Source organism: Lithobates pipiens, unplaced genomic scaffold (assembly GCF_037356315.1).
Source record: "Lithobates pipiens isolate NorthernLeopardFrog02 unplaced genomic scaffold, aLitPip1_a1.2 Scaffold_23, whole genome shotgun sequence".
NCBI lineage: Eukaryota > Metazoa > Chordata > Amphibia > Anura > Ranidae > Lithobates > Lithobates pipiens.
This window is the reverse complement of record NW_027507785.1, coordinates 66,145,443-66,172,754: the sequence shown is the minus strand read 5'-3', so window position 1 is coordinate 66,172,754 and position 27,312 is coordinate 66,145,443. Positions and strand designations below refer to the sequence as shown.

Genomic DNA, 27,312 nt, shown 5'->3' with positions numbered 1-27,312 from the left:
CCTGGAAGTTACCTACTGGTCTTTTCCAGGTCTTTTCCCATGCCCAGTCTGTGATTGGACAGTGATGCCGCGTACACACAATGGGAATTCTCGTCGGAAAAGCCTTGGATGGTTTTTCCAATGGAATTACGCTCAATCTTGTGTTGCCTACACACGGTCACAACAAATTCCGACCATCAAGAACGCGGTGACGCGCAACACTACAATGAGCCATGAAAATGAAGTTCAATGCTTCCGAGCATGCGTCCAATTGTTTCCGAGCATGCGTAGGAATTTTGCCGTCGGAATTGCCACAGACGATCAGAATTTCCGATAGAAACCTTTTCCGTTGGAAAAATTGAGAACATGCTCTCAATCTTTTGCTGGCTAAAATTCCGCCAGCAAAAGTCCGATGGAGCCTACACGCAGTCGCATTTTCTGATGAAAAGCTCTCATCGGTCTTTTGCTGGCCGAATTTCCGATCGCGTGTATGCGGCATGAAGGGGAAAAGCCAGACTGATAAGCTCCTCTGCCTATCACTCCGGGTTTACAGGATAAGGATACAGAAAGTCAAAACCGAGTACTCCTTTTAATTTAATGATCTATTTGTAGCCGGGACTATAGTCGTTGCAAACTTTTGCTTTTCCTCCTATTGCTGCCTATTCTTCTATGCTGTTGAGTTCAGATGAATATTGTTTATGTATAAATGCAGCTCCCATATTAAAGAAGACGATTAGTTGAACGTTCAATACAGTGGCGTAACTAGAACCTTCAGGGCCCCGATGCAAGAAACCATGAAGGGCCCCCCTGAACCCCAGCCAGGACCCTTCCCTCCGAGTCCAGCGGTGGAACTCCAGGGAGTGGTCACAGGTATGACCTTTGTGAGCCCTGTAGTTCCACCACTGGACAGACATCGGACTGAGCGGCAATGCATGGAGCAGGAGAGGGGTACTCTGAGGAGCCGGCCCAGGACACAGGTCATGCGGGGAATGCACAACTAAAGAGCAGCCAGTGCGATAATCAAGCATGGAGCTCTGCTAGTTACCCTCCACCTCCAGCCACTCGTGTGCAGGGGGCACTGGTACCCCTAGCTGCCTATGCTGCTGCCGGCCATATGTAGAGGGGGCTGCATGGGCCCCCTGCATCACAGGGCCCGGTTGCGGTCGCGACTGCTGCACCCCCTATAGTTACGCCCCTGGTTCAATAATACAGAAATACGGCAGCCACCTTTATGGAGAACGGAGGGGGGTTATTTTAATGGTATTTGGTGCGATCTAAAGAGGGAAGAGGAGGAGCTAGATGGGGAGAGTAGGGGGGACACACCCAGTGGGTGGGTGAAGTAGTGTGTGTGTGGGACTGAGCTGAATATCTTCAAGGTTCCCCACCACTGTGGAGATCACCCCACCCCCCCAACTCCATTTGGAATTTCCGCTGCTGGAAACCAGGTGTTCCCAGGACCCTGTTGCGAGTGGCTGTTGTCCAAGAATACTTCAAGAAGCCAAGGGACAAGCCACTGTTTGGAGCTTTAACTTGGAAATCTACTCCTTGGGAGTGTGATGCATTTGGTGAAAACCTTGTGTGATTGCCTGATAGTCTCTCTTCCCCTTGCTAATGACCAAAGTTTTACCAAACTGAGTCTGTATGAATTCATAGAGATTTTAGGAGTGAGTGCGGGACTGGTAAGAGCTTAAACTTCAGCAAGCTGACTTTTTTCTCTATTGAGACTGTGTTATTTCTTAAAGGGCCCCAACGCAGCCGGTAGATGCTTACCTCATCTACCAGTGCCCAGTGAGGAAGGGACTGTTTTGCCAACAGAAAAGAGCTCTGCTAGTGCGTAGCTATCATTCCCTCCATATAAAATATATTGTTTTGTTGCTTGTGTGCTCCTTAAGATACTAATTGTTTTCGTCTCAGATTTTTGCTGTTTAAATGATCTATTAAAATGCCAGAGGTGTGTCGGTAAGTGCTGGGTGAGCCAGGTGTGTCATCTCCAATGACAGAGACATTATATCCAGCGGCTTGTCCGGGGGTGGCGCTACATCTTAAAGGGGACACTAAAGGTTCCCTTTTTTTCTTTTAAAATAACAAACATGTCATACTTACCTCCGCCGTGCAGTTGGTTTTGCACAGAGTGACCCCAATCCTCCTCTTCTGGGGTCCCTCCGTGGCGGTCCTGGCTCCTCCCCCATCAAGGGACCTGTCGGAGAAGCGCTTTTCTTCGAGTCACCCGTGCGGGCGCGCTCCCGTGTCCTGCTGCTGCATTCATAGACACAGACAGCAGCACTCGGCACCACACCCCGGATTTGATTGACAGCAGCAGGAGCCAATGGCTGCGCTGCTATCAATCTATCCAATCAAGAGCCGAGGCACACTGGCCAGAGAGGGTGTGCGCGTCTCTGGCGTGAGAACAAACAGGCTCCTATGAGTACAACGGGGGAGGTGGGGGGTCGGGGGCTGGTGCACTACAATAGGTATTTCAACTCAATGCATAGAATGTATTGAGTTGAAAAGCCGGGGAGGGTTTGCAACCCCTTTAATAAATACAGAACTGCATTAATTTATGTCTTTTATTTCTGCCTGGAGATCAGTGTGTGTTCTATCAGACATGCTCAATTCAAAACAGAGTTCTGCTTTTATGTGGAGCTCTGCTTTGTAGATGTGCTTATCGCTGCTGTAATTAATTTCTTCCAGGCATTTGATTCCTTTCCATTCCATTCCTTGGCATTGATATATCACTTGCAGGCAGAATCTGTTTTCTCTTGCTTCTTCTATAATCTGAAATATTAATCACATATCTTCCACACATACTCCAATGGGGAGCGTCCCAACACAAAAAGACATGTAAAGAATATTTTTAGGTCCCCATCCTTCTATAGAATTTGCTGCTACCTGTATAAAAGCATTTTTTTCTACTGTTGGCTCCTCTTTCCTAGAAATAATTATTTGCCTTCAAGCCAGAAATGACACGCATACCCTTAACCAAACCGTATAATACAGGATTTCACAACCTGTCAATAGTCCCAGAGAGAGTTGTACTTTTTCTCTGTAATGGTCTACCAGGTGACATTAACAGAACCAATAGACTGGTCAACTTTATAGGCCAACACAGCTCCACCATGATGGTGACCTCCGTGATGCCAACCCTACCATATGTGTTGGGACAGTTCTACATCTTGGTCCTTTGTCCCACTGACCCAGGCCATGTCTTGGGATCAAAGCAAAACCTTATTTGTGTTACTGCACACATATAGTAACTCAAAAATACTAATTGTTGGGATCAGCACCATGCGTGGGTGTATAAAGTAGATGGTCCTTGAATATTTAGAGGGGATTCTGGGTGGGACCAACTCTCAAATTGGGTGTGATGGGTGGTTGTTCTGCATATTTACAGTGGGGTGTCTGGGTGAGACCAAGGCATTAAGTGGGTGGTCCAATGATTCGAGGCATGGTTTGTGAGGAACTGTTGTAGAATAGACCTAAAATTCAGTCTAATATGGAAGCAAAGAGTCGATTATAGCATGGCCAGATTTACACTTTGAATAGGCTATGTTGGCAAAAAACTATTTTGCAGCTGGTTTAGGCAGCCTGCACATTTAAAAGCATGGTCTGGGGAGTATCAACTCATAAGGTAGGTATGATAAGTAGTCCATGCATATTTTGATGGTGGGTCTGGGTGGGACTAACCAATGAAGAATGATGTGGGCTTATCCACCTGTAAGGTGAGCAGATGAAATACAGACTGTGTGTGGGGTTAACCGTATCTTGGAATAAGGGCCATAATGTTGTTAAGTATATATGCTGTTTAAGATTTTTGCTTGGTAATGGCATAGCTCCCAACTGTCTCTGATTTGGAGGGACTGTCCCTCATTTGGAGCAATGTCCCCCTCTCCCTCTTTTCACCTCATTTCTCCCTAATTTTGGTCTGATCTATATAGTTGTATATAAAATGCACTTTTTAGCTTTCGAAAAGTGTTTCCCAGTGCTAAACCTTTCATCCAATTTCTAAATTGTTGCATTTGTACATTTTTAAAGCCAATATAAAGGAATAGTGGTGGTAAAAAAAAAAAAAACTCTGGATTTAATTAACCATTTTTGTGGTTAATTCCACACAATTTTAGAAGTTCACCTTAATAGAATTCTTGCATTATATTCATTGTCAAATGGAAATGTTTTATTTTTTGTTTCCTATGGGTTACCTGTATATCCTTTATTTCTGTGGCGTTTCCTGTCTCGGCCACCTGTTGGTATCGCCGTCATATATTCGGCGGCGCCCTGTTTCTTGGGAGCTATGAATCATTATTCCCAGGAGTCAGTGTGGTTAGCGGCTGCTAATTCTCACGATCTTCTGAAAACCGTAAAAAAACGTAAGTGACGCGTTATCTTCATTGCCATCACAATGGAGCGGGCACTTCCGACGACGACGCCCATTGTGATGGCAACGTCTGAAGTTTATGATGCTGTGCACAGTACATAATGCGCATGCTTGGGAACTGCCGGGGCATGCTGGTAGCTCAGCATAACCTTATCCCGGAACTGCCTGCTTGTGGGCATCTTGCCCACGGGCAAGATGAAAACTGCCAGGAATATGTTATATAACTGCTTTTTTTTTTATACAAAACTGGACATCGGGGGATATTTAGGAAAAAAGAAGTGAGTGGTACATGTACATTTAGGGTAGGGACAAATGTGAGTGTGCAATGTACAGAGATAGGGACAATTGTAGACACTCAGGTTGAACTGGATGGACTGGTGTCTTTATTCAACTTTACTAACTATGTAACTATTATATGAAATGTTTACAAAAAAAAAAAATTAGAATTAACATTGGAACTCCACTTTAATCCTCCTTTAAGGGGGTGTGACAGGGGGGCATGTCCTATGCCTATATACGTTTGTTAGTAGGTGTCCCTCATTTCTGTCTCAAAATGTTGGGAAGTATGTAATGACCCCATCATGTCTACTATAGCTGGCGCTGGGCATGCAGGTATTGGAGGCAAAGTAACCAACCTATCCCTCTAAGTATATCAGCTCAGGTGTTTTCCAAAGGAACCGCCATTTGTATTACTACTACTGAGCGTTTTTAAAATGAGAAAAAAAGTGAAGAGCATAACATCAGCTCCAAAATTGAAAAACTTTGAGCAGTTTTACATATGTATAAATACAGATCCCTACATAGCTGGAATATAATCGTAATAGTGATGGGACTCGGAGCTTGCAGCTTTAAGGTGGCCCATTCATTTCCCACATATCTCTGATTTGTATATTTGCAGTATACAATGCTTATTTACATATATAATTTGTTATTGTTAAAATAGACCAGGGCCTCCCATAGTGAGCATTGCTTGGCGGTCCTGTCCCATGAGGCTTCTCTGGAATGGGTTAAAGTAGAGGAGGGGGGTACCCAACTGCCATATGAAACAGCTGCTGGAATAGAGCAAGCCGTCTGTAATTAGAGAGCATTGGGAAGGCTTAATGTACATCCAACTGCCTTCCGCCCAGAATAAGAAGACTATGAGGGTCAGAGCAGACTGGAGCCTGTTATCTCCCCCTTCTGTCTCCTTGGAACTGATTTCCGGACATATGAAAACAATACACATGTGCTATATACTTTCCCATAGAAGAGTAGGAGCAGAGAAGGGATCTAGTACAATTGTAGTGGTAACTGCCATTGATGCCAGTTATGCCGCGTACACACGGGCGGACTGTATGGCGTACTTAGTCCGTTGAAAAACACATTTCAGCGGACAATCCGCTCGTGTGTGGGCTTCAGCTGACTTTTTCAGCGTGCAGTCCGGCGTACTAAGAATTTCGGATTTTTCGAAATTCTGTCCGTCGTACTTTGGTTTCAGCGGACAATCCGCTCGTCAGTATGCTAGTTCGACGGACTAAGAATGGCGCATGCCCAGAAAGGATTTACACGGCGGGAGGGTGCTTTGCTGTGTCTTGGACTTCCTATTTTTAGTCCCGTCGTACATGCTGTACACGTCATCGCGCAAGCTTTCGACGAACTGTTTGTGCATCCGTGTGTGGTCAAGTCCGTTCAGTGGAAAGTACGACGGACTGTCCGTCGGATTGTATGACGAACTAAGTACGCCATACAGTCCGCCCGTGTGTACGCTGCATTAGAGAAACCTTGTCACCAAAAATGAGTAAAACTCTGGACCCACTTCCTAATAGTGGGTATTGCAAGGTCTACAAGAGATCTGGGGCAGAGCCCATAGCAACGAAGTAAAGTCATATGCTTGGGCGGGCATACACATGTATATAATATGACCATCAAACCGCAGGTATGTTCTCATAAAGCAGTGGACCGAGGGAGGAAGCACATACAACCAATACTGCAGACTGCTAAGTTACAGTTTATTGATAAAAACAATGTATTGCATTTACATGTAATCCATTAAAAACAGGCATAGTAACAACACTGGTAGACACAAATTTTATTTTCAAATTTTTTATTTTTACAGCCATGAATGTTATCAGGGACCCATTTATACAAAATCATGTTTTACAGGTCTCTTCCATTGCAAGTTTTGCGTAAACTAACTGGCACATTCCATCACCAGCGTCACCACTTTCTCTACAATCACTCACGCAGTGCCATCCTTGGCCCAGATTAAGTTCCAGGAGAGATCAGAAACGGGCGACGCAGGTTGTGCACGTTTTGAAGATCGGACACTAACTTTATCTGACAGCGCCTGCCTTTATTTTTCCATCAATACATAAGATCAAAGTTAAAACAACTCTGCAAAGCCAGCGTTCCTTAAATCCTTTAGGAATGCAGCATAATCCGCGGTGCAGCTATGGAGGGTCGGTGCAATGGGTGCCCCATGGCTGTGGACGAGGTAGCGGTCTCACGAAAAAACAGCTGGCGTTTAGGAGATTGGGAGCCCAGGCTCGAGGGGGGTGGAAGGGCGTTATACCACTTCATCCATTCCTTCTACCCTGCCAAGGTCTGGAGTGAGGACCTTAGATGTCAGAGACAAACAAATTGAATAGATTTGAGTATTTAAAGATATCTGTACATTGAAGCTGATGAAACAGCTACTGGACTTTCTTTACTATAAGATGCACCTGTATAACACATTGGCTTGTATTATAATTAAAGGCTTAAGATGTATCTAAACCCAAAAACAAAATGTAATAATATTGTATCTTACCAGTTCTTGGATGTGGTGGCTGCATTTGTTTTTCTCTTTTTTTTTTTTTAAGGCTTTTTTTTCCCTTTTTCTTTCACCTGGTGATTCTACAATACACTTCCTGTTCTAGGGTGACAACACTCACTCTCTGTACTGTATCAGCATACCTCCCAACTTTTTGAGATGGGAATGAGGGACACCTATCCGCAAAAGTATGCAGGCATAGGACACACCCCTTGCCATGCCCTCTTAAAGGAGAATTGTATCAAAAAACAAGATTGGTTAAACACACAAGTGCTTTTTTTACCAATACTATTCCTTTATATTGGCTTTTTGCAATGTAAAAATACAGCAATTTAGAAATCAGATGAAAGGTTTAGCACTGAGAAACGCTTTTTGATAGATAAAAAGTGCATTTTATATACATCTATATCAACCTTTTCAACACAGAGGAACCCTTGAAATAGTTCTCCGGTCTCGGGGAACCCCTGCTAAAAATGAGAAATCTACAACTCATGATACATTAGTGTGATGGTCAGTGAGAAGAATGGTCCTTACACTTGTGGTCATTGGGAAGAATTACCTCCTTACAGATAGCTAAAAAGATCAATGGTGTCAGTGGGAACTTATCTGAGAGGCAGAAATTGCCCAATGCTGAAGGAACCCCTAGCAACCTCTGGAGGAACCCTAGGGTTCCACGAAACCCTGGTTGAGAATCACTGATCTATATAGATCAGACCAAAATGAGGGACAGATGAGGAGGAATGAGGGACAGAGGGACATTGCTCCAAATCAGGGACAGTCCCTCGAAATCAGGGACCGTTGGGAACTATGTATCAGGACCACAGAAACAATATAGGACTATGGAACCCCACTGTCTTCTTTTGTCCATACCCAGAGGCACATGGGGCCGTGGTCCTCAGAAAACAATGCAATTGATAACACTCAGCACAGACAGAAGGCACAGGCCGAAAGCAGCTCACATCATTTCTGTAAGGATCAACAGGTATGTTTTTGAACTTATCAAGCACACATAATAAAAAAACTTTCAATATTTAACAATTATGGTAATATTCAAGGCTGCTGATAAGGCAGTACAGCCGGCCCTCCTGTACCAGGCCTTGGCCCCATCAGTTCTAAAGGTGGGCCTGGGCATCTGCCGGGCAGTAGTGCTGGCTGTATTGCGTTATTGCTGACACCAATCCTCTTGTGCCTCCCTCTGCAGCGCTACTGCTTCTACTCCTATTTCTTCCTCCGGCAGCTTTGCTGGGGGTTCAGCTCTAGTATTTTTGCCCCACCCCCTTACTGTCTCGGCCTCCCATGTGTGCCCCTTTCCCCTGCATCGCTTCCGGCTTCCCTCTTCTCCTCTCCTGCCGACAGCTGCTGCAGGCAGAGTGGGTTATTTCAGGATGGAGAGTGGGGAAAGGGGCTGGTAAATATGCCATTTAACCACTTCAGCCCTAGAAAATTTGTCTGCTCAATGACCAGGCCATTTTTTGCGATTCGGCACTGCGTCGCTTTAACTGGCAATTGCAGAGGTCAGACGTTTCTTGTAGTTGGTGACCAGGTTTGCACACATCTCAGAAGGGATTTTGGTCCGCTCTTCTTTACGGATCTTCTCTAAATCCATAAGGTTTCTTGGCCGTCTCTTGGCAACTCGTAGTTTCAGCTCCCTCCATAAATTTTCTATTGGATTATAATCTGGAGACTGGCTAGGCCACTCCATTACTTTATTGTGCTTTTTCTTGAGCCACTGCTTTGTAGTCTTGACGGTATGTTTTGGGTCATTGTCATGCTGGAAGACCCATCCACAACCAATCTTCAGTGTTCTGACTGAGGGAAGAAGGTTCTCATCCAAGAACCACCAGCCCCATCCACTTGCCCCTCAATGTGGTAAAGTCGGCCTGCAGTGTACTACCCTGTTTCCCTGAAAATAAGACCTAGCGTGATTGTCTTTGATGGCTGCAATATAAGCCCTACCCTGTTTCCCCCAAAATAATCCCTACCCTGAAAATAAGACCTACCTTTAATTATGGCTTATTGGGGGGGGGGTAGGGCTTATATTGCAGCCATCACCGACAATCACGCTAGGTCTTATTTTTGGGGGAAACAGGGTAGCAGTGTACTACTTGGACTCTGCAGTGTAGTTGAGCATCATGGGATATGTAGTTCCAAAACATATGGGGTGCCAAGGTTCGCCGTCACTGTACCAGGAGAAAGATTCACCCAAGCTCTACTGCTATATTGAAGTTGATGAGCGAAGTCTGTGTACTGGCTGTGAATTCACTGTGAATCCGTGGCAAAATAAATCGCCAAAGCTTCTTCTTATAGGATATTTAAAGTGGTTGTAAACCCTTACAAACCACTTTGACCTACAGGTAAGCCTAGATTAAGGCTTACCTGTAGGTCCAAGAAATATCTCCTAAACCTACACGGTTTAGGAGATATTTGCCAAAACACAGGCACCGCTGTCTACGGCGCATGCGCTGTAGACAGCGGCGTGCAGGCGCACTGAGCGCGCCGCTGTCAACGGCGATATGCCCTGAGTGGCGGCTCCCGTGCGCGGGAGTAAATCGAATGACAGCGCCGGAGCAGCGAGACCCCACCAAGAAGATGAAGGCTCCGTACACAAGGGGACAGGGGTGACTTCGCTGGCTCCTGTGTCGGGTAAGTGACACATAATGGGCTACTATTCGATGCGTAGTAGTCCATTATGCTTTACCTTTGCAGGGAATCAAAGAGGAAGTAAACCCATCAGGGTTTACTTCCTTTTTAATAGGCACAATAGCAGTGTACAATCCATATAATGCTAAGTGTACTACTAGGCTTAATGGGTTTTCATTAGCTGCCCATTCAGGTGGTATACAATCAGGCAGGCACCTGCACTGCACAGGTGTTGGCAGAGCTAAATGAGATTGAACAATGGGATTGTAGTGTCTGTGTGTCCAGCTCAGCATGCCTACCAAGGTTTGCAATGCAACAGAGACAAGTGGAAGTTTGTGATCCCCCCGTGCTCGCCGTACGCTCTGTTTCCCATCAGTGTAGGATTGCTGTATAAGCGCAATAACTGGGAATGAAGCCATGCTGTGCTCCCTCCGGGAGACCTTTATGAGTTGCAGGTTGAGACAAAACACATTTTCTGCTTTGAGTTAAGCATAAAAGCCATTGTATATGTGCATGTTTGTGTGCATGTGTGAAAGATCTTCTCTGCTCTCTGTTTCGTTTCTGTGCCAGGCAAAATATAGAGGTTACAGTGACCAAAAATCTATAACAAACAGAGAAGGACTATCCAAAATGAATAAGAACTACAGTTCTGAAAATGGAAAAAGTACTTGCTGTAATCTGTGGGGTGGCACGCAGGGACTGCAGAGGGAGGGCACCGGGGCATACCACAAGTTAGGACCCTTCTTTAATGCTCATGCATTTGCTCAAACTTTATGCATCCCTTTCTGTAACAGAAAGCAGACCTACACTATATTACCAAAAGTATTAGGACGCCTGCCTTTACACACACATGAACTCTAATGGAGTAAATCTCCCCTATAATGTATTTCTTGCTTATTGACTCTTCGGAAGTTAAAGTGGGGTTCCACCGCCGTTTTTTTTTTTTCCGCATTAATCTGTAAAATTAACTATTCTAAATACTTTACTTACTTCTAAGTGCTGTCCGAGTCTCTTGCAGCTGTTTTTCTTTCTTCTAAACTTATTAGGAAAACGTCTCCAGGCGTTTTCCATTTTGCCTGTGGGCATGTGAAGCCCACAGGCATTGACTTCCGGAGCACAGTCCTCCTAAACTCCCATCATGCACCACCCATAAGATCTGCGATCTCGCGCATGCGCAGATCAATCCGCTCGAGCGTTGACAACAACTCAGGTCACGTGAGATCCGAGCCTGGGCGCCGCACAGACTCCTGGGAAATAAAAACAATGATCCCAGGAGCCCCTGCGGCCGACAGGAAGAAGTGACCTGCCGCTGAAGCCCCGCCCATTTCCACAGCGGCTCCGCCCCTTTAAGGAATCTCCAGAGGCAGAAAATTTGAAAGAAGAAGAAAACAGAAGAAGACAGCAGAAAGGTAAGGGGGTTACCTAGCGAATAGGGAAGGGGGGATCACATAGACCTAGGACTGTTAATTAGGGTGGACCTCCGCTTTAACCCTCTCTATTTGTTCCGTTGGCCATTGTCACTAAGACAGAAGCTGATGGGAGAATCCAAAAATGTGACCAGAACAGAAATAAGGTGCAAACTTTACACTTCCCCCAGTGACCACGGGTACTGGGGGAATTTCCACTCACTACCTGCTGTGTCATAATAGGTATAGAAGTTGGGCAGACCCGGGGACTTGGCACAGAGATCTCACCAATATAGTCCCCAAAATATAAGAAACTCTCAGTGGGTTGAATTTTCCAACATTTACTAAAATTTAAATCTTGTTTTTTGGTGGACTGGCCCTTTAACAATATGGTCGGTTTACATTTATAGGATTTAAAGTACCAGAGTGGGTTCATGCCTGGAATTGTGTACCTCTCTGGTGTTTATTCTTAGAGATGTAATTCTGAATACCTTTGATTTATATGGATTAGTGTGTATGGGACACAGGGGGATTGCGGTCATTTCTGCACTGAATTTACCTCCCAGGAGCAACGCTACGTCATTGTAAACATCGAAAAGGTTTATGTTTTCTCTGCTCTCATAATATTTACATCTTCCAATAACTCATGCATGAAACTGCTACATAATACAATTTACTGCAATTTACTAAGGCTACTAAGATAGTAGTAATAACAGTAGATGTTAAAGTCAGTTTTTCACTGCCATTAAGGACTCATGCCCATGGACACTGGTCGTACAATGAAATAAATAGGGGGAATTTTGGCACCTCACAATCACAGGTGGTGTGTAGAGCCCGCTACCAGCAGCCTGTCCAAATTAATTGAAAAAGTCATTTTTGAAACCATGAAATGTAAGCAACTATGCTCTTTGTATTTAAAAAAATAACTTATCAAACAAAAAAAAAATGCTTATTTGTATTAGAGGAGTTGTTTCGAACTATATAGTTGGAAGGGGAATGCGATAGGATTACTTGGGTTGGGTGATTGTGCATAGTGGATGTCATGCCCAGACCCTCTTGTAGGATAATTATATCTTCACACAGCTATTCCATTTCCATGTCTCTAGCTGCATTCTAGTATATAAAATATATATTATAGCAGTGGCGGCCCAACCATATGGGGCGCCCCCCCCCCCCCGCAAGTTATTCACCAAAAAAAGTCACCCTAAGAGTGTCTAGGCGCCAGACACACAGAGGTCTATGGGAAGCTTCCCAGCTTGCAATCATCTGCCTGTGTTTAGGGAGTGTTTGGGGCGCAAGTGTCCTGGGGGGTCTGTGCTGATAGTGGGGGGGTGGTTTGTCCTGGGGGCTATGCTGATATTGGGGGGGTGGTTTGTCCTGGGGGGGTCTGGGCTGATTGTGGGGGGTGATTTGTCCTAGGGGGTCTGTGCTGATGATGGGTGGTTTGTCCTGGGGGTCTGTGCTGATAGTAGGGGGTGGTTTGTCCTGTGGGGTCTGTGCTGATGGTGCTGGGGTGGTTTGTCCTGAGGGGGTCTGTGCTGATGGTGCTGGGGTGGTTTGTCTTGGGGGATCTGTGCTGATGGTGCTGGGGTGGTTTGTTCTGGGGGTTAGAGGGGATGAGAGGGGACTGTGTACCCTGATCTGTGAGGCTGAGCTATATACCCTGATCTGTGAGGCTGAGCTATATACCCTGATCTGTGAGGCTGAGCTATATACCCTGATCTGTAATGCTCAGTTGTATACCCTGATCTGTGAGGCTGAGCTATATACCTTGATCTGTGAGGCTGAGCTATATACCTTGATCTGTGAGGCTGAGCTATACACCCTGATCTGTGAGGCTGAGCTATACACCCTGATCTGTGAGGCTGAGCTATACACCCTGATCTGTGAGGCTGAGCTATACACCCTGATCTGTGAGGCTGAGCTATACACCCTGATCTGTGAGGCTGAGCTATACACCCTGATCTGTGAGGCTGGGCTATACACCCTGATCTGTGAGGCTGAGCTATATACCCTGATCTGTGAGGCTGAGCTATATACCCTGATCTGTGAGGCTGAGCTATATACCCTGATCTGTGAGGCTGAGCTATATACCCTGATCTGTAATGCTCAGTTGTATACCCTGATCTGTGAGGCTGAGCTATATACCTTGATCTGTGAGGCTGAGCTATACACCCTGATCTGTGAGGCTGAGCTATACACCCTGATCTGTGAGGCTGAGCTATACACCCTAATCTGTGAGGCTAAGCTATACACCCTGATCTGTGAGGCTGAGCTATACACCCTCTTATGTAATGCTCAGCTGTATACCCTGATCTGTGAGGCTGAGCTGTATACCCTGATCTGTGAGGCTGAGCTATAGACCCTGATCTGTGAGGCTGAGCTATAGACCCTGATCTGTGAGGCTGAGCTATAGACCCTGATCTGTGAGGCTGAGCTATAGACCCTGATCTGTGAGGCTGAGCTATAGACCCTGATCTGTGAGGCTGAGCTATAGACCCTGATCTGTGAGGCTGAGCTATACACCCTGATCTGTGAGGCTGAGCTATACACCCTGATCTGTGAGGCTGAGCTATACACCCTGATCTGTGAGGCTGAGCTATACACCCTGATCTGGGAGGCTCAGCTATACACCCTGATCTGTGAGGCTGAGCTATACACCCTGATCTGTAATGCTCAGCTGTATACCCTGATCTGTGAGGCTGAGCTGTATAGCCTGATCTGTGAGGCTGAGCTGTATACCCTGATCTGTGATGCTGAGCTCTATACGCTGTCTTGTGATGCTGAACTGTATACTCCTGACACTATGGGTGCAAGCAAGTGGAATACAGGGGATGGAGTGGGAGGATTCTATAAGGGGTGGGGCTTATGAGAAGTGGGATGGGTCAAAAAGGAAGGGAGGGGTCTGGCTCCCCCCATCCTAAAACTTTACCAGCCAGCACAGTTTTAAAGGTAAATTTAATTAATATTCTGATGTAAGCACAGTTCTAATGTTTCAAGTTCTGCAGTTTACTTTTTTTTTCCCTGAAGAGCTTTTTTAATTTTTCCTATTGCTTTTCATTTTTTTTGTTCTAATTTTCTTTAAATTGTTTCAGGATGGATGAAAATTACAATCTCCTTCCTCATGGAGTCAACTTTCAAGACCCCATTTTCCCCAACACACCGGAAAACAATCGCATTTTCGCCAGTATGTTTCAGTTCTCCAACTGTGTGACCGGGACAGAACCTCAGGTCTTCTCTCCAGACTGGGAAGCTCAAGAGGACAGTAGGGTGAGCAGAGGACAAACATCTGCTGCTTCGCGTTATCCCGTCCTTATCTGTGTGTCCCCTACGCTGACTGTTTGCTAGTTTTTGCTTTGAGGATTTCAGGTTATTCCAACATTTCCTCATTGATATTTCCTGACTCACATATCTGTTTTGTAGCCTTGGTCTTCATCAACCTTTTCCAGTTTTTTTGAATATGATCCTCTTTATTCAAATGTTAAAAGAATATAGCACTTTGCAGATAGGGAAAAGTTAATTTGGTTTCTGTGGGCCATAATCCTAGACTAGATGTAAACCTAAGACTAGTTAATATTGAATATGTTTCTTATTAACCTAAGACTAGGAAATATTTGATATGTTTCTTATTAACCTAAGACTAGTCTAGGAGATATTTGGTAAATGTAGACCTAAGGCAAGGAGATAATTGATACATTTTGTGTAGACATCTAGGAAATTATCCATAAATGAAGGAGATATTACTAAAACTAGGCACTGATTGACAAATTAGATCTAATACTAGGAGATAATTGATCAATTAGGTGTAGACCTAAGAAGGCAAAAGGACGTTTTGGAAAATATATTTAAAATGGTATTATCTGGGTCTACATATCTATGTACTGAGACGTCTTCTTTCCCCTCCCAAGTCACCAGTTTTTTATGACTTTTTCTAAGGTTGACAATAAGGATTGAACATGAAAATGTAGCTCAAATATTAAACTATTCCCCCTGTATACTAGCAGCTACTAAACTCAAGTTTAGGAGCTTTTGGTATTTTTTTTTTGCCATAGCTCCTAAACTCAACTCCATAAAATCCTGTGTCAATGTACACATAGGCTTTTAGCAGAGTTTAGGAGCCGCTGCCGTTAGGTGACCTTCAACCGCCCTCTCCTGAATGTGGAAAAATCACGTTCAGGATTGGAAAGTTTTGACCGTCGGATGCGGGAAGACACAAAACCGTGGCAAAAATCGCAGTACCCGTGCATCCGTCCCTTTGAATTTGCCGCCTTGCGGGCGCGCGGGTCCCGCAAACTCGATGTTCACCGGCGGCCCACGATCATGAGACGTAGAGGCAGAACAGGGTGATGCCTATGTAAGCAAGGCATTTCCCTCTTCTGCCTAGTGACATGACAGGATCTACTGTTCCCTGTCATCGGGAGCAGTGATCGCTGCCATGTCAGTGGTAGCCCACCCCCACCCCACAGTTAAAATCACTCCCTAGGACACACCTAACCCCTTGATCGCCCCCTAGTGTTTAACCCATTCCCTGCCAGTGTCATTTATACAGTAATCAGTGGCTATTTAATCGCTGTATAAATGACAATGGTCCCAAAATAGTGTCAAAAGTGTCCGATGTGTCCACCATAATGTTGCAGTCCCGTTAAAAAGCACAGATCGCCGCCATTACTAGTTAAAAAAAAAGTATAATAAAAATGCCATAAATCTATTCCCTATTTTGTAGATGCTATAACTTTTGTGCAAACCAATCAATATACCCTTATTGCGATTTTATTTATTTTTTTAATACCAATAATATATATTCTACCTAAACTGAGGAAAATTTTTATATATATATATATATATATATATATATATATATATATATATATATATATATATATATATATATATATATTTGGGGGATATTTATCATAGCAAAAGGTAAAAAAATATAGCTTTTTTTCAAAATTGTCGCTATTTTTTGTTTATAGCGCAAAAAATTAAAACTGCAGAGGTGTTCAAATACCACCAGAAGAAAGCTATATTTGTGGGAAAAAAAGGACGTCAATTTTGATTGGGTGCAACATCGCACGACCGCACAATTGTCAACTAACTTGACACAGTGCCGAATAGCAAAAAATTTAATAAAGGGGGTAAATCCCTTCAGGGCTGAAGTGGCTATACACACAGTTGAGGTGGCTGGGGGGAATGCTCCCTGCTTTTGTCTTTGTATTTTGACATTGGGGAGACACAGGTCAGCCCTGCAGGCTATAGCCTGCAGCACCGATTGGGTGAAAATTTGCCAACAGGGAGGTCAAGCTCTAGATTGACTTCAGTTTAACCACAGTGCATATACTATACATGGATCAAAATTTGGTTGGTCCCTGCTTAGAGATTGTTCTCTTTTTTTTCTACAATAAATCAGATTATTCCTTTGGAGCACAAGTTGAATAGCTATGTTGACCAAGAGGGGATAAATGTCAAGGTGGGAATAAGTGTTACCAATGAGCCTGAACAGATCCCTGACTATGTAGAATTCTTCAATGAGGCTGTTTCCTTCCCCTCCCCTGACACAGGATCTCATCGGGACAGAAGTGAGGACAGATTCATGCAGTTTGAAGAAAAAAAAAGTGTATTTGGTATTATTTGTATCCCCACCACTGTTCTGTTCCAGTGTCAAGGGGACAGGGAGTGGAAAAAAAAAACTGTAAAACCACCAATAGGAGCACAGCAAGAAAAAAAAAGACAGAGGTTTTAACCCTTCTCATTGAGATCTAAGTCTAAAGAAAAAAAATGCTTGACTGGTGTTGTTCTTTAATAGCTACTTTTTTATGAATATTGCATCTCCTTCGTCTTTCCCAACAATGAGAACATTAAGCTGATGTTAAGCCTTGTACACACAGTCGGAGAATCCGTCGGAATGTGTCCTATCGGACTGTGTTGTCGGATAATCCGACTGTGTGTGGTATGCATCGGACTGATTCCGTCGGAACCAATTTTCCAACTTGTTGGAAATATTTTCCAACCAACTGGTTCGATCGGACATACTCCGATCATGTGTAGAGAATTTTGATCGGACAAAGTGCCACGCATGCTCAGATCAAATTCCTACATCAAAGCTATTGGCTACTAGCCTGAACGTAGTCCCATCGTAACGAAATTACGTCATCACGTTCTGAATGATTGGATTTTTCGATAACTTAGTCCGACCGTGTGTATGCAACAATTTCGGACAAGATCCGAAGGACAAAATCCTACGGATTTGGTTGTCGAAATCTCCGACCATGTGTACAGGGACTTAGACTGAGAATCTTCTATTTCCAACAAAAACAGTTCTTCCTTTAAATACAACCAATATTAGCTGCGTTTACAGAATGTTTGATCCTTCTTGGTGACTCCAATGTGTCTTGTGTTCCTTTATTTTTTGCAGTTGATGTGTGACTCCGTTCAAAGGGCTTTGTTGGAAGAAGAGGAACGTTCCAAGACCTTATCCCAGAAGGTCCGTTTCCTAGAGAAAGCCAATGCCCACCTGCGAGAGAAAGTAAAGAACCTAAAGAGAGCTCTACGTCAGGCCACTGTGGACAGTAAAAAGGAGGTCCTCTCCAAACACCTCATGGACAAAGAGAAGGCCGTCAGTGAAGAGGAACCAAAACCTGACAGCCACAAGAAGGTTATAGCCAAGTCAACCAAGAAAACAACAGGCAACAAGTTGGATTAGTCTCTAGACCATGTAATATCTTCTGGAGCAATACCGCACTAAATGGTACCAGATATTGAGGGCTAAATGAACAGAAATGTAAAAGAAAACCTTCATACTTCTGGAGCTGCAAGGTCATTATATAGACAGTTATCATCAGTATTAATATATGTTACATTCTGAAAAATAGAAAACGACCACAATAATTACCGGTATATTCCGTTCCTCATCTTCCTGCATTCTGTTCTTCCATAACCAATTTCAGTATTTTCATCCAAGAAAAAAAAAAGTGCATCAGCTGCCCTATAACACCAAAGACTTGGCTTTCAATGGCACAAATCTAAATCAACTACTAAACCTAAATTGCAAATTAACCCATGAAAAATATATATTTTTTATTATTTGCATGATTATATATGTAAAGGTTCAAGAAACGTATTGAAGCTAAATACAGTATTTATTAAAATGTGGTGTTATAGTTGGGGAACGAAAACTTCTTTTTTTTTTTGCCAGAATTTTTTTTTCTGGTGTGTGGGAGGAAACCGTAGCAAAATATAGAGCATGCCCACCTTAAATATGGCTACCAAAATATCCTACAATCACTGTTATTGGTTGGCTATGGTAAAGACATTGGTGGACTTCTTTCTGAGCTTGCTTACCAAAAAAAAAAAAAACATTGGTCATGCTACATTCTTCCGAAGTATGGGAGGAATGAGAGGATAGAAAAGCAAAAAGCAACTTATGCCAAGATGCCAAGCAACTGACAGCCACTAGAGACAGGTAATTATTCAGGTGAAGCACCCAGGGAATGACATAGGGAAAATATTGCAGATGATCGTCTGTCCAGTTAGCCCATAGCGGAGTATCTGTGAATTTTAAAGAGAAACAGCCAGTAAGTTGTCTGTGTCCCTGCTGTACATAGCCTGCGCAAAGAGCAGAGCTATGGGAGGGGCCCAGCAGGCTCCACCCACTACAGGCTGTCACCAGACAACTACAGGAGGGGGCGGAGACCAGACCAGTCACCCTGCACAAAGAGAGAGAGCAGCAGTGAGCGGTCTTTATTACAGGAAGCTCCTGCACAGAGGTAAACCTTCACACTAGATTACTGCACAGATCTGGAAGAAATACACAAAGTATACCAAGGTTTAAGTAAAAATACACATGCCTCTTTTATTTAACTAATATATTTGCTTCTTCTGGAGTTCATGTTTAATGTTTTCTTTCTGTATCGGTCAGTCATGCACAGTGTAGTATTCAGCAGCCTCTGGGAAGTAGCTGTGCAAACAGGAAGACTATAGTGTTATGCTAAACCCTACCAATGTTAGATGTAATTGTACGATGTATATTTAAATAAAATGTACAAAAAGCACGTATAGTTAATTTTTTGTTCTGGACTGGAAAGCCAGAGTTAAAATTTGGCCCTTATGTAACTTCTAATCTAGTCCTTTGAGGTCCAGATGCAGAAGGCCGTACCACGAGCCTCAAAAAATGGACCCATGGTGGGTACCGAGCACGTGCGGCAGGGACTCTCACCCACAATATAAGTGCCCATTGTCAGGTGTCTTGTGTGCAGCTGTGGACTTTGTATTATAGTCTTTTGTACAAATATAGTATTTTAATGTGACACATGTTACTTTGTTACAACTATACCTCCATTTTTTTTTGTCACATTTGTTTTTATATCTGTGCCATGAAATACCTATGTTATGGTAGATAGCAAAAATAAAATGTCACTTAAGAAAAAGGAGACACGTATTTCTATATTGTGAATGTATATTGTATATCGGTCTCTTGCCCTCTCTCACTCTCTTCTGTCTCTCTTTTCCCCCTCTCCTCTCTCTCTCACCTTTCCGATGTCTCCTCTTGCCTTTCTCTTCAAATTCTCTTCTTTTTACCCCTTTCCTCTATACCCTCTCCGCTCTGTTTCCTCTCTCTGATTTTCTTCTCTTCCCCTTTTCCAGTATACCTCCTTTCCCATCTCCCTTTTCTCCTTCCTCTCCTCTTATCCTCTCTCTCTCTCCTCTTATCCTCTCTCTCTCCTCTCTCTCTCTCCCCTCTTATCCTCTCCTCTCTCTCTCCCCTCTTATCCTCTCCTCTCTCTCTCCTCTTATCCTCTCTCTCCTCTCTCTCTCCTCTTATCCTCTCTCTCCTCTTATCCTCTCTCTCTCTCTCCTCTTATCCTCTCTCTCCCTTCTCTCTCTCCTCTTATCCTCTCTCTCTCTCCTCTTATCCTCTCTCTCTCTCCTCTTATCCTCTCTCTCCCTTCTCTCTCTCCCTTCTCTCTCTCCTCGTATCCTCTCCTCTCTCTCTCTCCTCTTTCTCTCTCTCTCTCCTCTTATCCTCTCCTCTCTCTCTCTCTTCTTATCCTCTCCTCTCTCTCTCTCTCTCGCTCCTCTTATCCTCTCCTCGCTCCTCTTATCCTCTCCTCTCTCTCTCTCCTCCTATCCTCTGCTCTCTCTCCTCTTATCATCTGCTCTCTCTCTCTCCTCTTATCATCTGCTCTCTCTCTCTCTCCCCTCTCTCTCTCCTCTTATCCTCTCCTCTCTCCCCTCTCCTCTCTCTTTCTCCCCTGTCTCTCTCTCCTCTTATCCTTTCCTCTCTCTCCCTCTCTCAGAAGGCCTAGAGTCTAGACAAGTGCCACTGCAGCAGCAACTCAAGACACGCAGCACAGCCTGCTGACCGGAGAGTTAAGGAGCAGCAGCACATTGTTCTCTCTGTGACTGGTTCCTAGTGCTGCTGTACAGGGATTAAAGAAGAATATCAAGATAAATTTTGCTCTGAGAAAAATATGTGCACTACTATTATTGCCCTTTTTCTTCCTAAAAAAAAAAAAGGAGTTCTCCTTAATTTGGCCATTTAGCTGCATACATTGGTAGGAAGAATCGGCGGATTCTTGCTGCTGGAATAACATGTGAATGCGACTAGAGGCAGACGCTCTGCACACTGTGTGTGGCTACATGTGAACAGCGACACAAAGTGGTTACCTGCGGATGGGGACAAGTGTCCGAACCTGGACACATCTAACCGTGTGAAAGGGGCCTAACATTGTTTTATAAACCGCGTTGTTGATGATAGCAACTAACTGCATCACATATGTCATTTTTCATTTTGTCCAAAGTTGCACTTTAATGCTGAAGTCGAATTCCTGACCAACACTAATTATGTTTAAAATTGTTCTTTCCGCCTTCCTTCTACCTAACCTATGTAACAAAAAAAATGTGTATATTTACCTATTTTCAGCCTACTCCAGTCAAGTCACATGATCAACAGCTCAGACTCCCCTGTTTCAGTGAGCGGCTGCTGCAGGGGAGAAAGTGGCATTACCATGGGACATGAGAACTTATGGGTGATGTCACTGCTTCTGGAATTCCCAGCCGCTGTTGGCAGCTCCCTTCTCTCCCTTAAAGCAGTAGTAAACCGCTGGCTTTTTTTTTTTAAAACCTACAAGGCAATGTCATATTGTGCTAGTATGCATCGCATACTAGCACATTATGTGAAACTTAGAACAAAGCCCTCCAGAAGCGTTCTATCACCATTGAAGGCGCTTCTATCTTCTCCTTGCCTTCCTTCGGGTTCACAAACTCCAGCTGTGTGAGTGGCCAGAGCCACGATGACATGACGTCACTCCCGCATGCGTGCAGGAACTGCTGTTTACGGCACAGGACTCTGACAGAACGGCACTGGTGGCCATTCCTTCAGAGCGCATGCACCAGTGATGTCACCAGCTGCATCTACAGTAAATGTCTTCTAAACGGTGCATGTTTAGAAGATATTTACAGTACCTGTATGTAAGTATTACCGCCAGAACACTCCAGTCAGCGTTCTCAGCCATTGGCTGAGAATGCTGATCGGATGCCAATCGGCAGACCCTTTTCGGTCATGCCCCTTCGACAGAAGCCGGACGTTTCTCCAGCTTCTGCCAGACCAGCTGCCAAATGTTGGCTGGTTTCTATTGAACTGGCCATTACTGCCTGATATTCGGCCCTTAACAACCGCTACTCACTGACGTAGGGGATTGTGTGACTGGTCAAGAACACCCTCCTCTAGCTGATCGCTACAACAATCCCGAACATAAAACCCTGCCTAAGGTGAAATGTGGATACTTCCTATTGGTGGAGGCTCACATTCCAGCAGTAGGGGTCCTATCACAGGGGCTTCAGAAGGTAGCAGAACTACAGGAGCCCCGTGAGAGGTCCCCAAGAAAATGGGTGGATGAAATGACCTGGTCCACTGGGCAGGAAACAAGATTTCCAGAGCAAATAAAAGATGAGTTTGAAGACTCAATCTTATGTGCCAGAACAAGGTGTTTATGGAAACCACCCAGGAGAAAGATCAAAGTCATTTACTAAGTTATGATAAAACTGTATTTTTGCCCAGACTTTGGCTTAAAAAAATAGCACAAACCTAAAATTATAGGTTAAGAGAATTTCAGCAGATGGTAACACGTGGACATTTTGTGGCCTAGAAAAAAAAAAAAGTTGATTCCTACTGAAAGGGAGAGAAATGAGATCTAAGGAAGTGAGGCTTTTTTGTCCCAGTTAGCGGAGCAGTTTGGGCATATCATATTTTCATCCGGCTGTATTAAAAACTCCGTCCTACAGTGGCCATCGCATTACTGAGCTCTGGGTGTATTTCACATAAATACTTGACTGAAACCGATGGCTGCATTCTTTTTGTCTTTTTTATATCCATTTTTACTTGTTTTTCCGTTTTACTTTTAATGGAAAATCCAGCACTTGTTCAGGAACCAAAGAAACCATTAACAGAAAAACAAAAAATCTAGGTCAATACTGCATGCAGAGTCCATTAAAGGGAACCTGTACTGCCATTGCTGACCTCCTTTTGAAAATGATCGTTGTCTGTCTGGTATATATTTTTTCCTGGTCAGTAAAGGAAAGTACTGAAACTAAAGTCAGAACTCCCAAATGGGCATACCTGTTGAAGGTCCATGACACAGAAGGCACTGGATTAGCATGCCAGCCAGGCAGCCAGCATTAGGAAAAGAGATTTTAATAATGCGGTCGTCATATTTCTTCGGTACAAGTTTGACTTTTAAGAGGGACCGCCACTTTTCCCATTTGTCAAAGTGACATTTTCTTGTAAATACATGCATAAGAGGAGGTAGAACTTCAATTTTCACATTATCATTGACTAATACTGTTCGTGTCTGTCATATTAATCTGAATTGCTTAGGTGAGACTTACTAAATGTAAGAGGAGGTCTTTACATATCTGGATTCTGTTCGAGCACAGTATTGGTGCCATATTAATGGTGATGGAGTCCAGAGTTTTTTTTCTTATGAATAATCAATAGAATAGGGGAGCCAACAAGATGCAAGGGTCCACATCAGGATGACCCAAAATCCCCTGGAATTTACTCTCGCTGTTGCAGCTCCTGCTTCTGTCATGGTCAGCACTAAGAACCCCAGTGTCAGCTAGTGGTGAGTACCAAGATCCCCAGTGTCAGCTGATGTTGGGCACTAAAATCCCCAGTGTTGGCTGATGTTGGGCACTAAGATCCCTAGTTTTGGCTGATGTTGGGTACTAAGATCCCCAGTCCTGGCTGATGTTGGGCACTAGGATCCCCAGTGTTGGCTGATGTCAGACACTAAGATCCCCAGTGTGGGCTGATGTTGGGCACTAAGGTCCCCAGTGTAGGCTGATGTTGGGCACTAAGGTCCCCAGTGTAGGCTGATGTTGGGCATTAAGATCCTCAGTGTCGGCTGATGTTGGGCACTAAGATCCCCAGTGTTGGCTGATGTCAGACACTAAGATCCCCAATGTGGGCTGATGTTGGGCACTAAGGTCCCCAGTGTAGGCTGATGTTGGACATTAAGATCCTCCGTGTTGGCTGATGTTGGGCACTAAGATCCCCAGTATAGGCTGATGTTGGACCTGAGGATCTTCAGTGTGACTGGTGTTGGGCACTATGATCCCCAGTGTTGGCTGATGTTGGGCCCTAAGATCCCCAGTGTTGGCTGATGTTGGGCCCTAAGATCCCCAGTGTTGGCTGATGTTGGGCACTAGGATCCCCAGTGTGGGCTATTGTTGGGCACTAAGATCCCCAGTGTAGGCTGATGTTGGACCTGAGGATCCCCCAGTGTAACTGGTTTTGGGCACTATGATCCCCAGTGTTGGCTGGGGCACTAAGATCCCCAGTGTAGGCTGATGCTGAAAAAAGGTGATAGTTTAAGTAATTGTATTGCCAAAAATTCAGATTTTTACATGTATGCTAAAAAAAAAAAAAAATGCTCGAGCTGAACTGGATAAATCAAAAGTAAAAATAAAGATTTCTGGAAACAAAAAGCTTTTTTAATAAATATAATGAAGTTAAAATTCTATTGTGCAATAAGGGAAGATGCATGGATGTTGGTAAAGTGCATGACACACTTTACCAACATCCATGCATCTTCCCTTATTGCACAATAAAATTTTAACTTCATTAAAATTGACTGCCAACCTTACATTTTAGGAAAGAAAGGTCTCAGTTTATTCTTCTTCCAATGGTTTGAATTTAGCCGCTTGGAGGATTCTCAAAGAAACAAAATGAAGTGCAGCCGTGTTATGTATGGTATGGTCTGCCAAAGCCTGGGTTTTAGGACGTGCGGTAGCAGAAGAATTCTGGGGCTTAATGTTCTTATACTGTAATAATCTAAAGGAATTTCATATGTGGAGAGGAGGAAAAAAAAATTCTCAGCTATAGGGGTCCTGAAAACGAAAACTTGTCCGCATAAGAGAACCTCTGTGAGAACAGATTATATAAACCTTCTGTATTACGCTGCATGTGCCAAACATCAATCAAAAAAAAAATATATATATTTATTGGAAAAATAAGTCATTCATCAATAAAATAATTATGTAAGCTGGTAATAAAATTTGAAATGTACAGAGACCGCAATTAGATTCGCAAAGTAAAAAATATATTTGGGAATTTATTCAAAAAGATAAAAAGTAGATATATTTAAAAAAAAATGTTATTGGATTTAAAATTCTCATATGAAAGTATAACTAAAGGCAAAACTTTTTTGTTGTTGTTGTTTTGGATAGAGTGGTGAAGGACGCGATCGGACTTTCCAATGGGAAATGTTGGATGTGAGCTTGTTGGTGAGCAGCATCTCAAATTTTCCGGCAACATTTTGTTGTGGGACTTTTCCGATCATGTGTACACAAGTCCGTCGCACAAAAGTTCACGCATGCTCGTAATCAAGTGCGAGCTGAAGCGCTCGGTCTTGTAAAAGTAGCCTTCGTAATGGAGATATCACATGCCTATAGAGCTTCTTTTCTCGGCTCGCTGTACGTCTTGTACGACACATGTTGGTCGGTCAACGTTTGTGTGACCGTGTGTATGCAAGGCAAGTTGGAGTCAACAACCTTCGAACAAAACTCAGCGGTTTTGTTGTCAGAAAGTCCGATCGTGTGTGCGGGGCATAAGAACACCTATTAGGTTTTTATTGCTGTCTGTGCCTCTGTTTAGGAGATTCACCCTCTCTATTTACCCCATTAATCATTATCATCGAACGTGAAAGTAAAAGAAAGCCCCACATTTTGGGTTGTCCCTAGAAAAAGTACCACAAGGGAAATCTTCCAGTGGGGACACTAGTTATGGGTCCTCAAGGAATTCCCTTCATTTTTAGTGATTTCCTCACTTCCTGTTTCGGCTATGGGACAGGAAGTGGAGGTAAATATCCCCAATGGGGCACGGATGGCAAAAAATAAATTGACATACACTCTATTACCAAAAGTATTGGGACGTCTGCCTTTACACACATTAACTTTAATGGCGTTCCAGAGTTGGTCCACCCTTGGCAGCTATAACAGCGTCAACTCTTCTGGGAAGGCTGTCCACAAGGTTAAGGAGTGTGTCTATGGGAATGTTCGACCATTCTTCCAGAAGTGCAGAGCAAAAATTGCATGGGTGGGGGCACCCAAGAAAATGTTTGCCCAGGCTCAAATCAATATTAAAGATGGCTCTAGCTGCAATGGGTGGGCCAACTGAATATTGAACCCTACAGACTAAGACTGGAATGCCATTAAAGTTCACGTGCGTGTAAAGGCAGTTGTCCCAATACTTTTGGTAACATAGTGTATTTAGCCTGAAACACCTAAAAACCAACATAACAAGCTCCCATATGCGCTGGCTCTGTAGTGCTCCCTCCCACAATTCATGATTGGTTGGTGAGAACATCCTTCACAGTGATAGGTTAAAAGTAAGAAACAGGAGGACAAGCACAGGAGCGGGTTGCATATCATACATGCTATATCAGAGCAGCCTGGATTTTAGGGTTCCTTGAGCTCTAAATGCAAATCAACATGTGGGTGTAAATAGTATGCATGAAATGAACCCCTTCCCACCGCCTCCCAAGTTCTTCAAAAGCTTCTAAATGCTGTGAGGCGGTGGCGGTCACTCGGGCATGTCACCCCTGTGATTGGCTGTCACAGCGGTTACATAATTGGAAAGCTCCTGATCACAACTCTGCATAGGGAGCGTTCTGGTGTCGCTTGGACTCATGTTCTCAGGACTCATGTTTTCAGCAACTGTTTATCTAAGGCCACCACACATGGGGGGGCATAAAAAATATATATATGGGGGATGTATAGTAGTAATATATGAGGGGTGTATATGTATGTGTATATATATATATATATATATATATATATATATATATATATAACAGGAAAGTATGGGGTGTATGGTACTATATAAATGGTATATTTATATATAATGGTATAGTATGTAAATGGTGGTGTATAGTAATATATATTACTATTGATATAGCCGTCTGTGTAGTACTGAAGGCGCTCTTGGTAATGGCTCCTCTATGGAGCAGATCGCCGGGTATCAGACACTGAACGCACAGCAAACCCCACCTCTCAGGAGGGCGGATCGGAGGTTCTGCCCTCCTCCTGTCCGCCTCTCTCATCCTCGGCTCCTCCCCGTACTTATTTTTCGCGATCGTCCTGCGCATGTGCCTGCGCACTGGTGGCCGGATTTTTCCGATCGTACTGCGCACTGGGGGGGCCGGATTTTTTCGTGATCGTACTGCGCATGCGCACCTGATTTTTTTGCGATTGTACTGCGTATGCGCCCGCTCAAGCTTGGCTTGCATACACACGGTAACACAAAAGTTCTCAGAACTTTTGACCGCCAAAAAACGCGGTGATGTCCAACACTATGACAAGCCGAGAAAATTAAGTTCAATGCTTCCGAGAATGCATCAAATTGTTGCCGAGCACGGTAAGGAATTTTTGGAATTGCTACAGACTAACGCATTTTCAAATAGGAACTTTTTCCGACCAAAAAAATAGAGAACCTGCTCTCAATCTTTTGCTGACGAGAATTGTGCCAGCAAAAGTCCGATTGAGCGTACACTTGTATTTTCCAACCAAAAGCTCTTATCGGACTTTTGCTGGCGGAATTTCCAATTGTGTGTACACGGGGCATTAGG

At 43.9% G+C, this 27,312-nt stretch overlaps 1 protein-coding gene across 2 annotated transcripts in view; it reads left to right on the top strand.

Moving 5' to 3' along the window:
- The window catches only part of LOC143927622 (coiled-coil domain-containing protein 3-like), a 42,955-nt gene extending 23,719 nt beyond the window's left edge, over positions 1–19,236 (top strand). For both annotated transcript variants that reach the window (XM_077451795.1, XM_077451794.1), the window contains 2 exons: positions 14,284–14,458; positions 17,601–19,236. In XM_077451795.1, coding sequence (XP_077307921.1) covers positions 14,284–14,458; positions 17,601–17,888 — 463 coding nt within the window. In that variant the 3' untranslated portion in view covers positions 17,889–19,236. The remainder of the gene's footprint in view (positions 1–14,283; positions 14,459–17,600) is intronic.
- Positions 19,237–27,312: the final 8,076 nt, after the last annotated feature.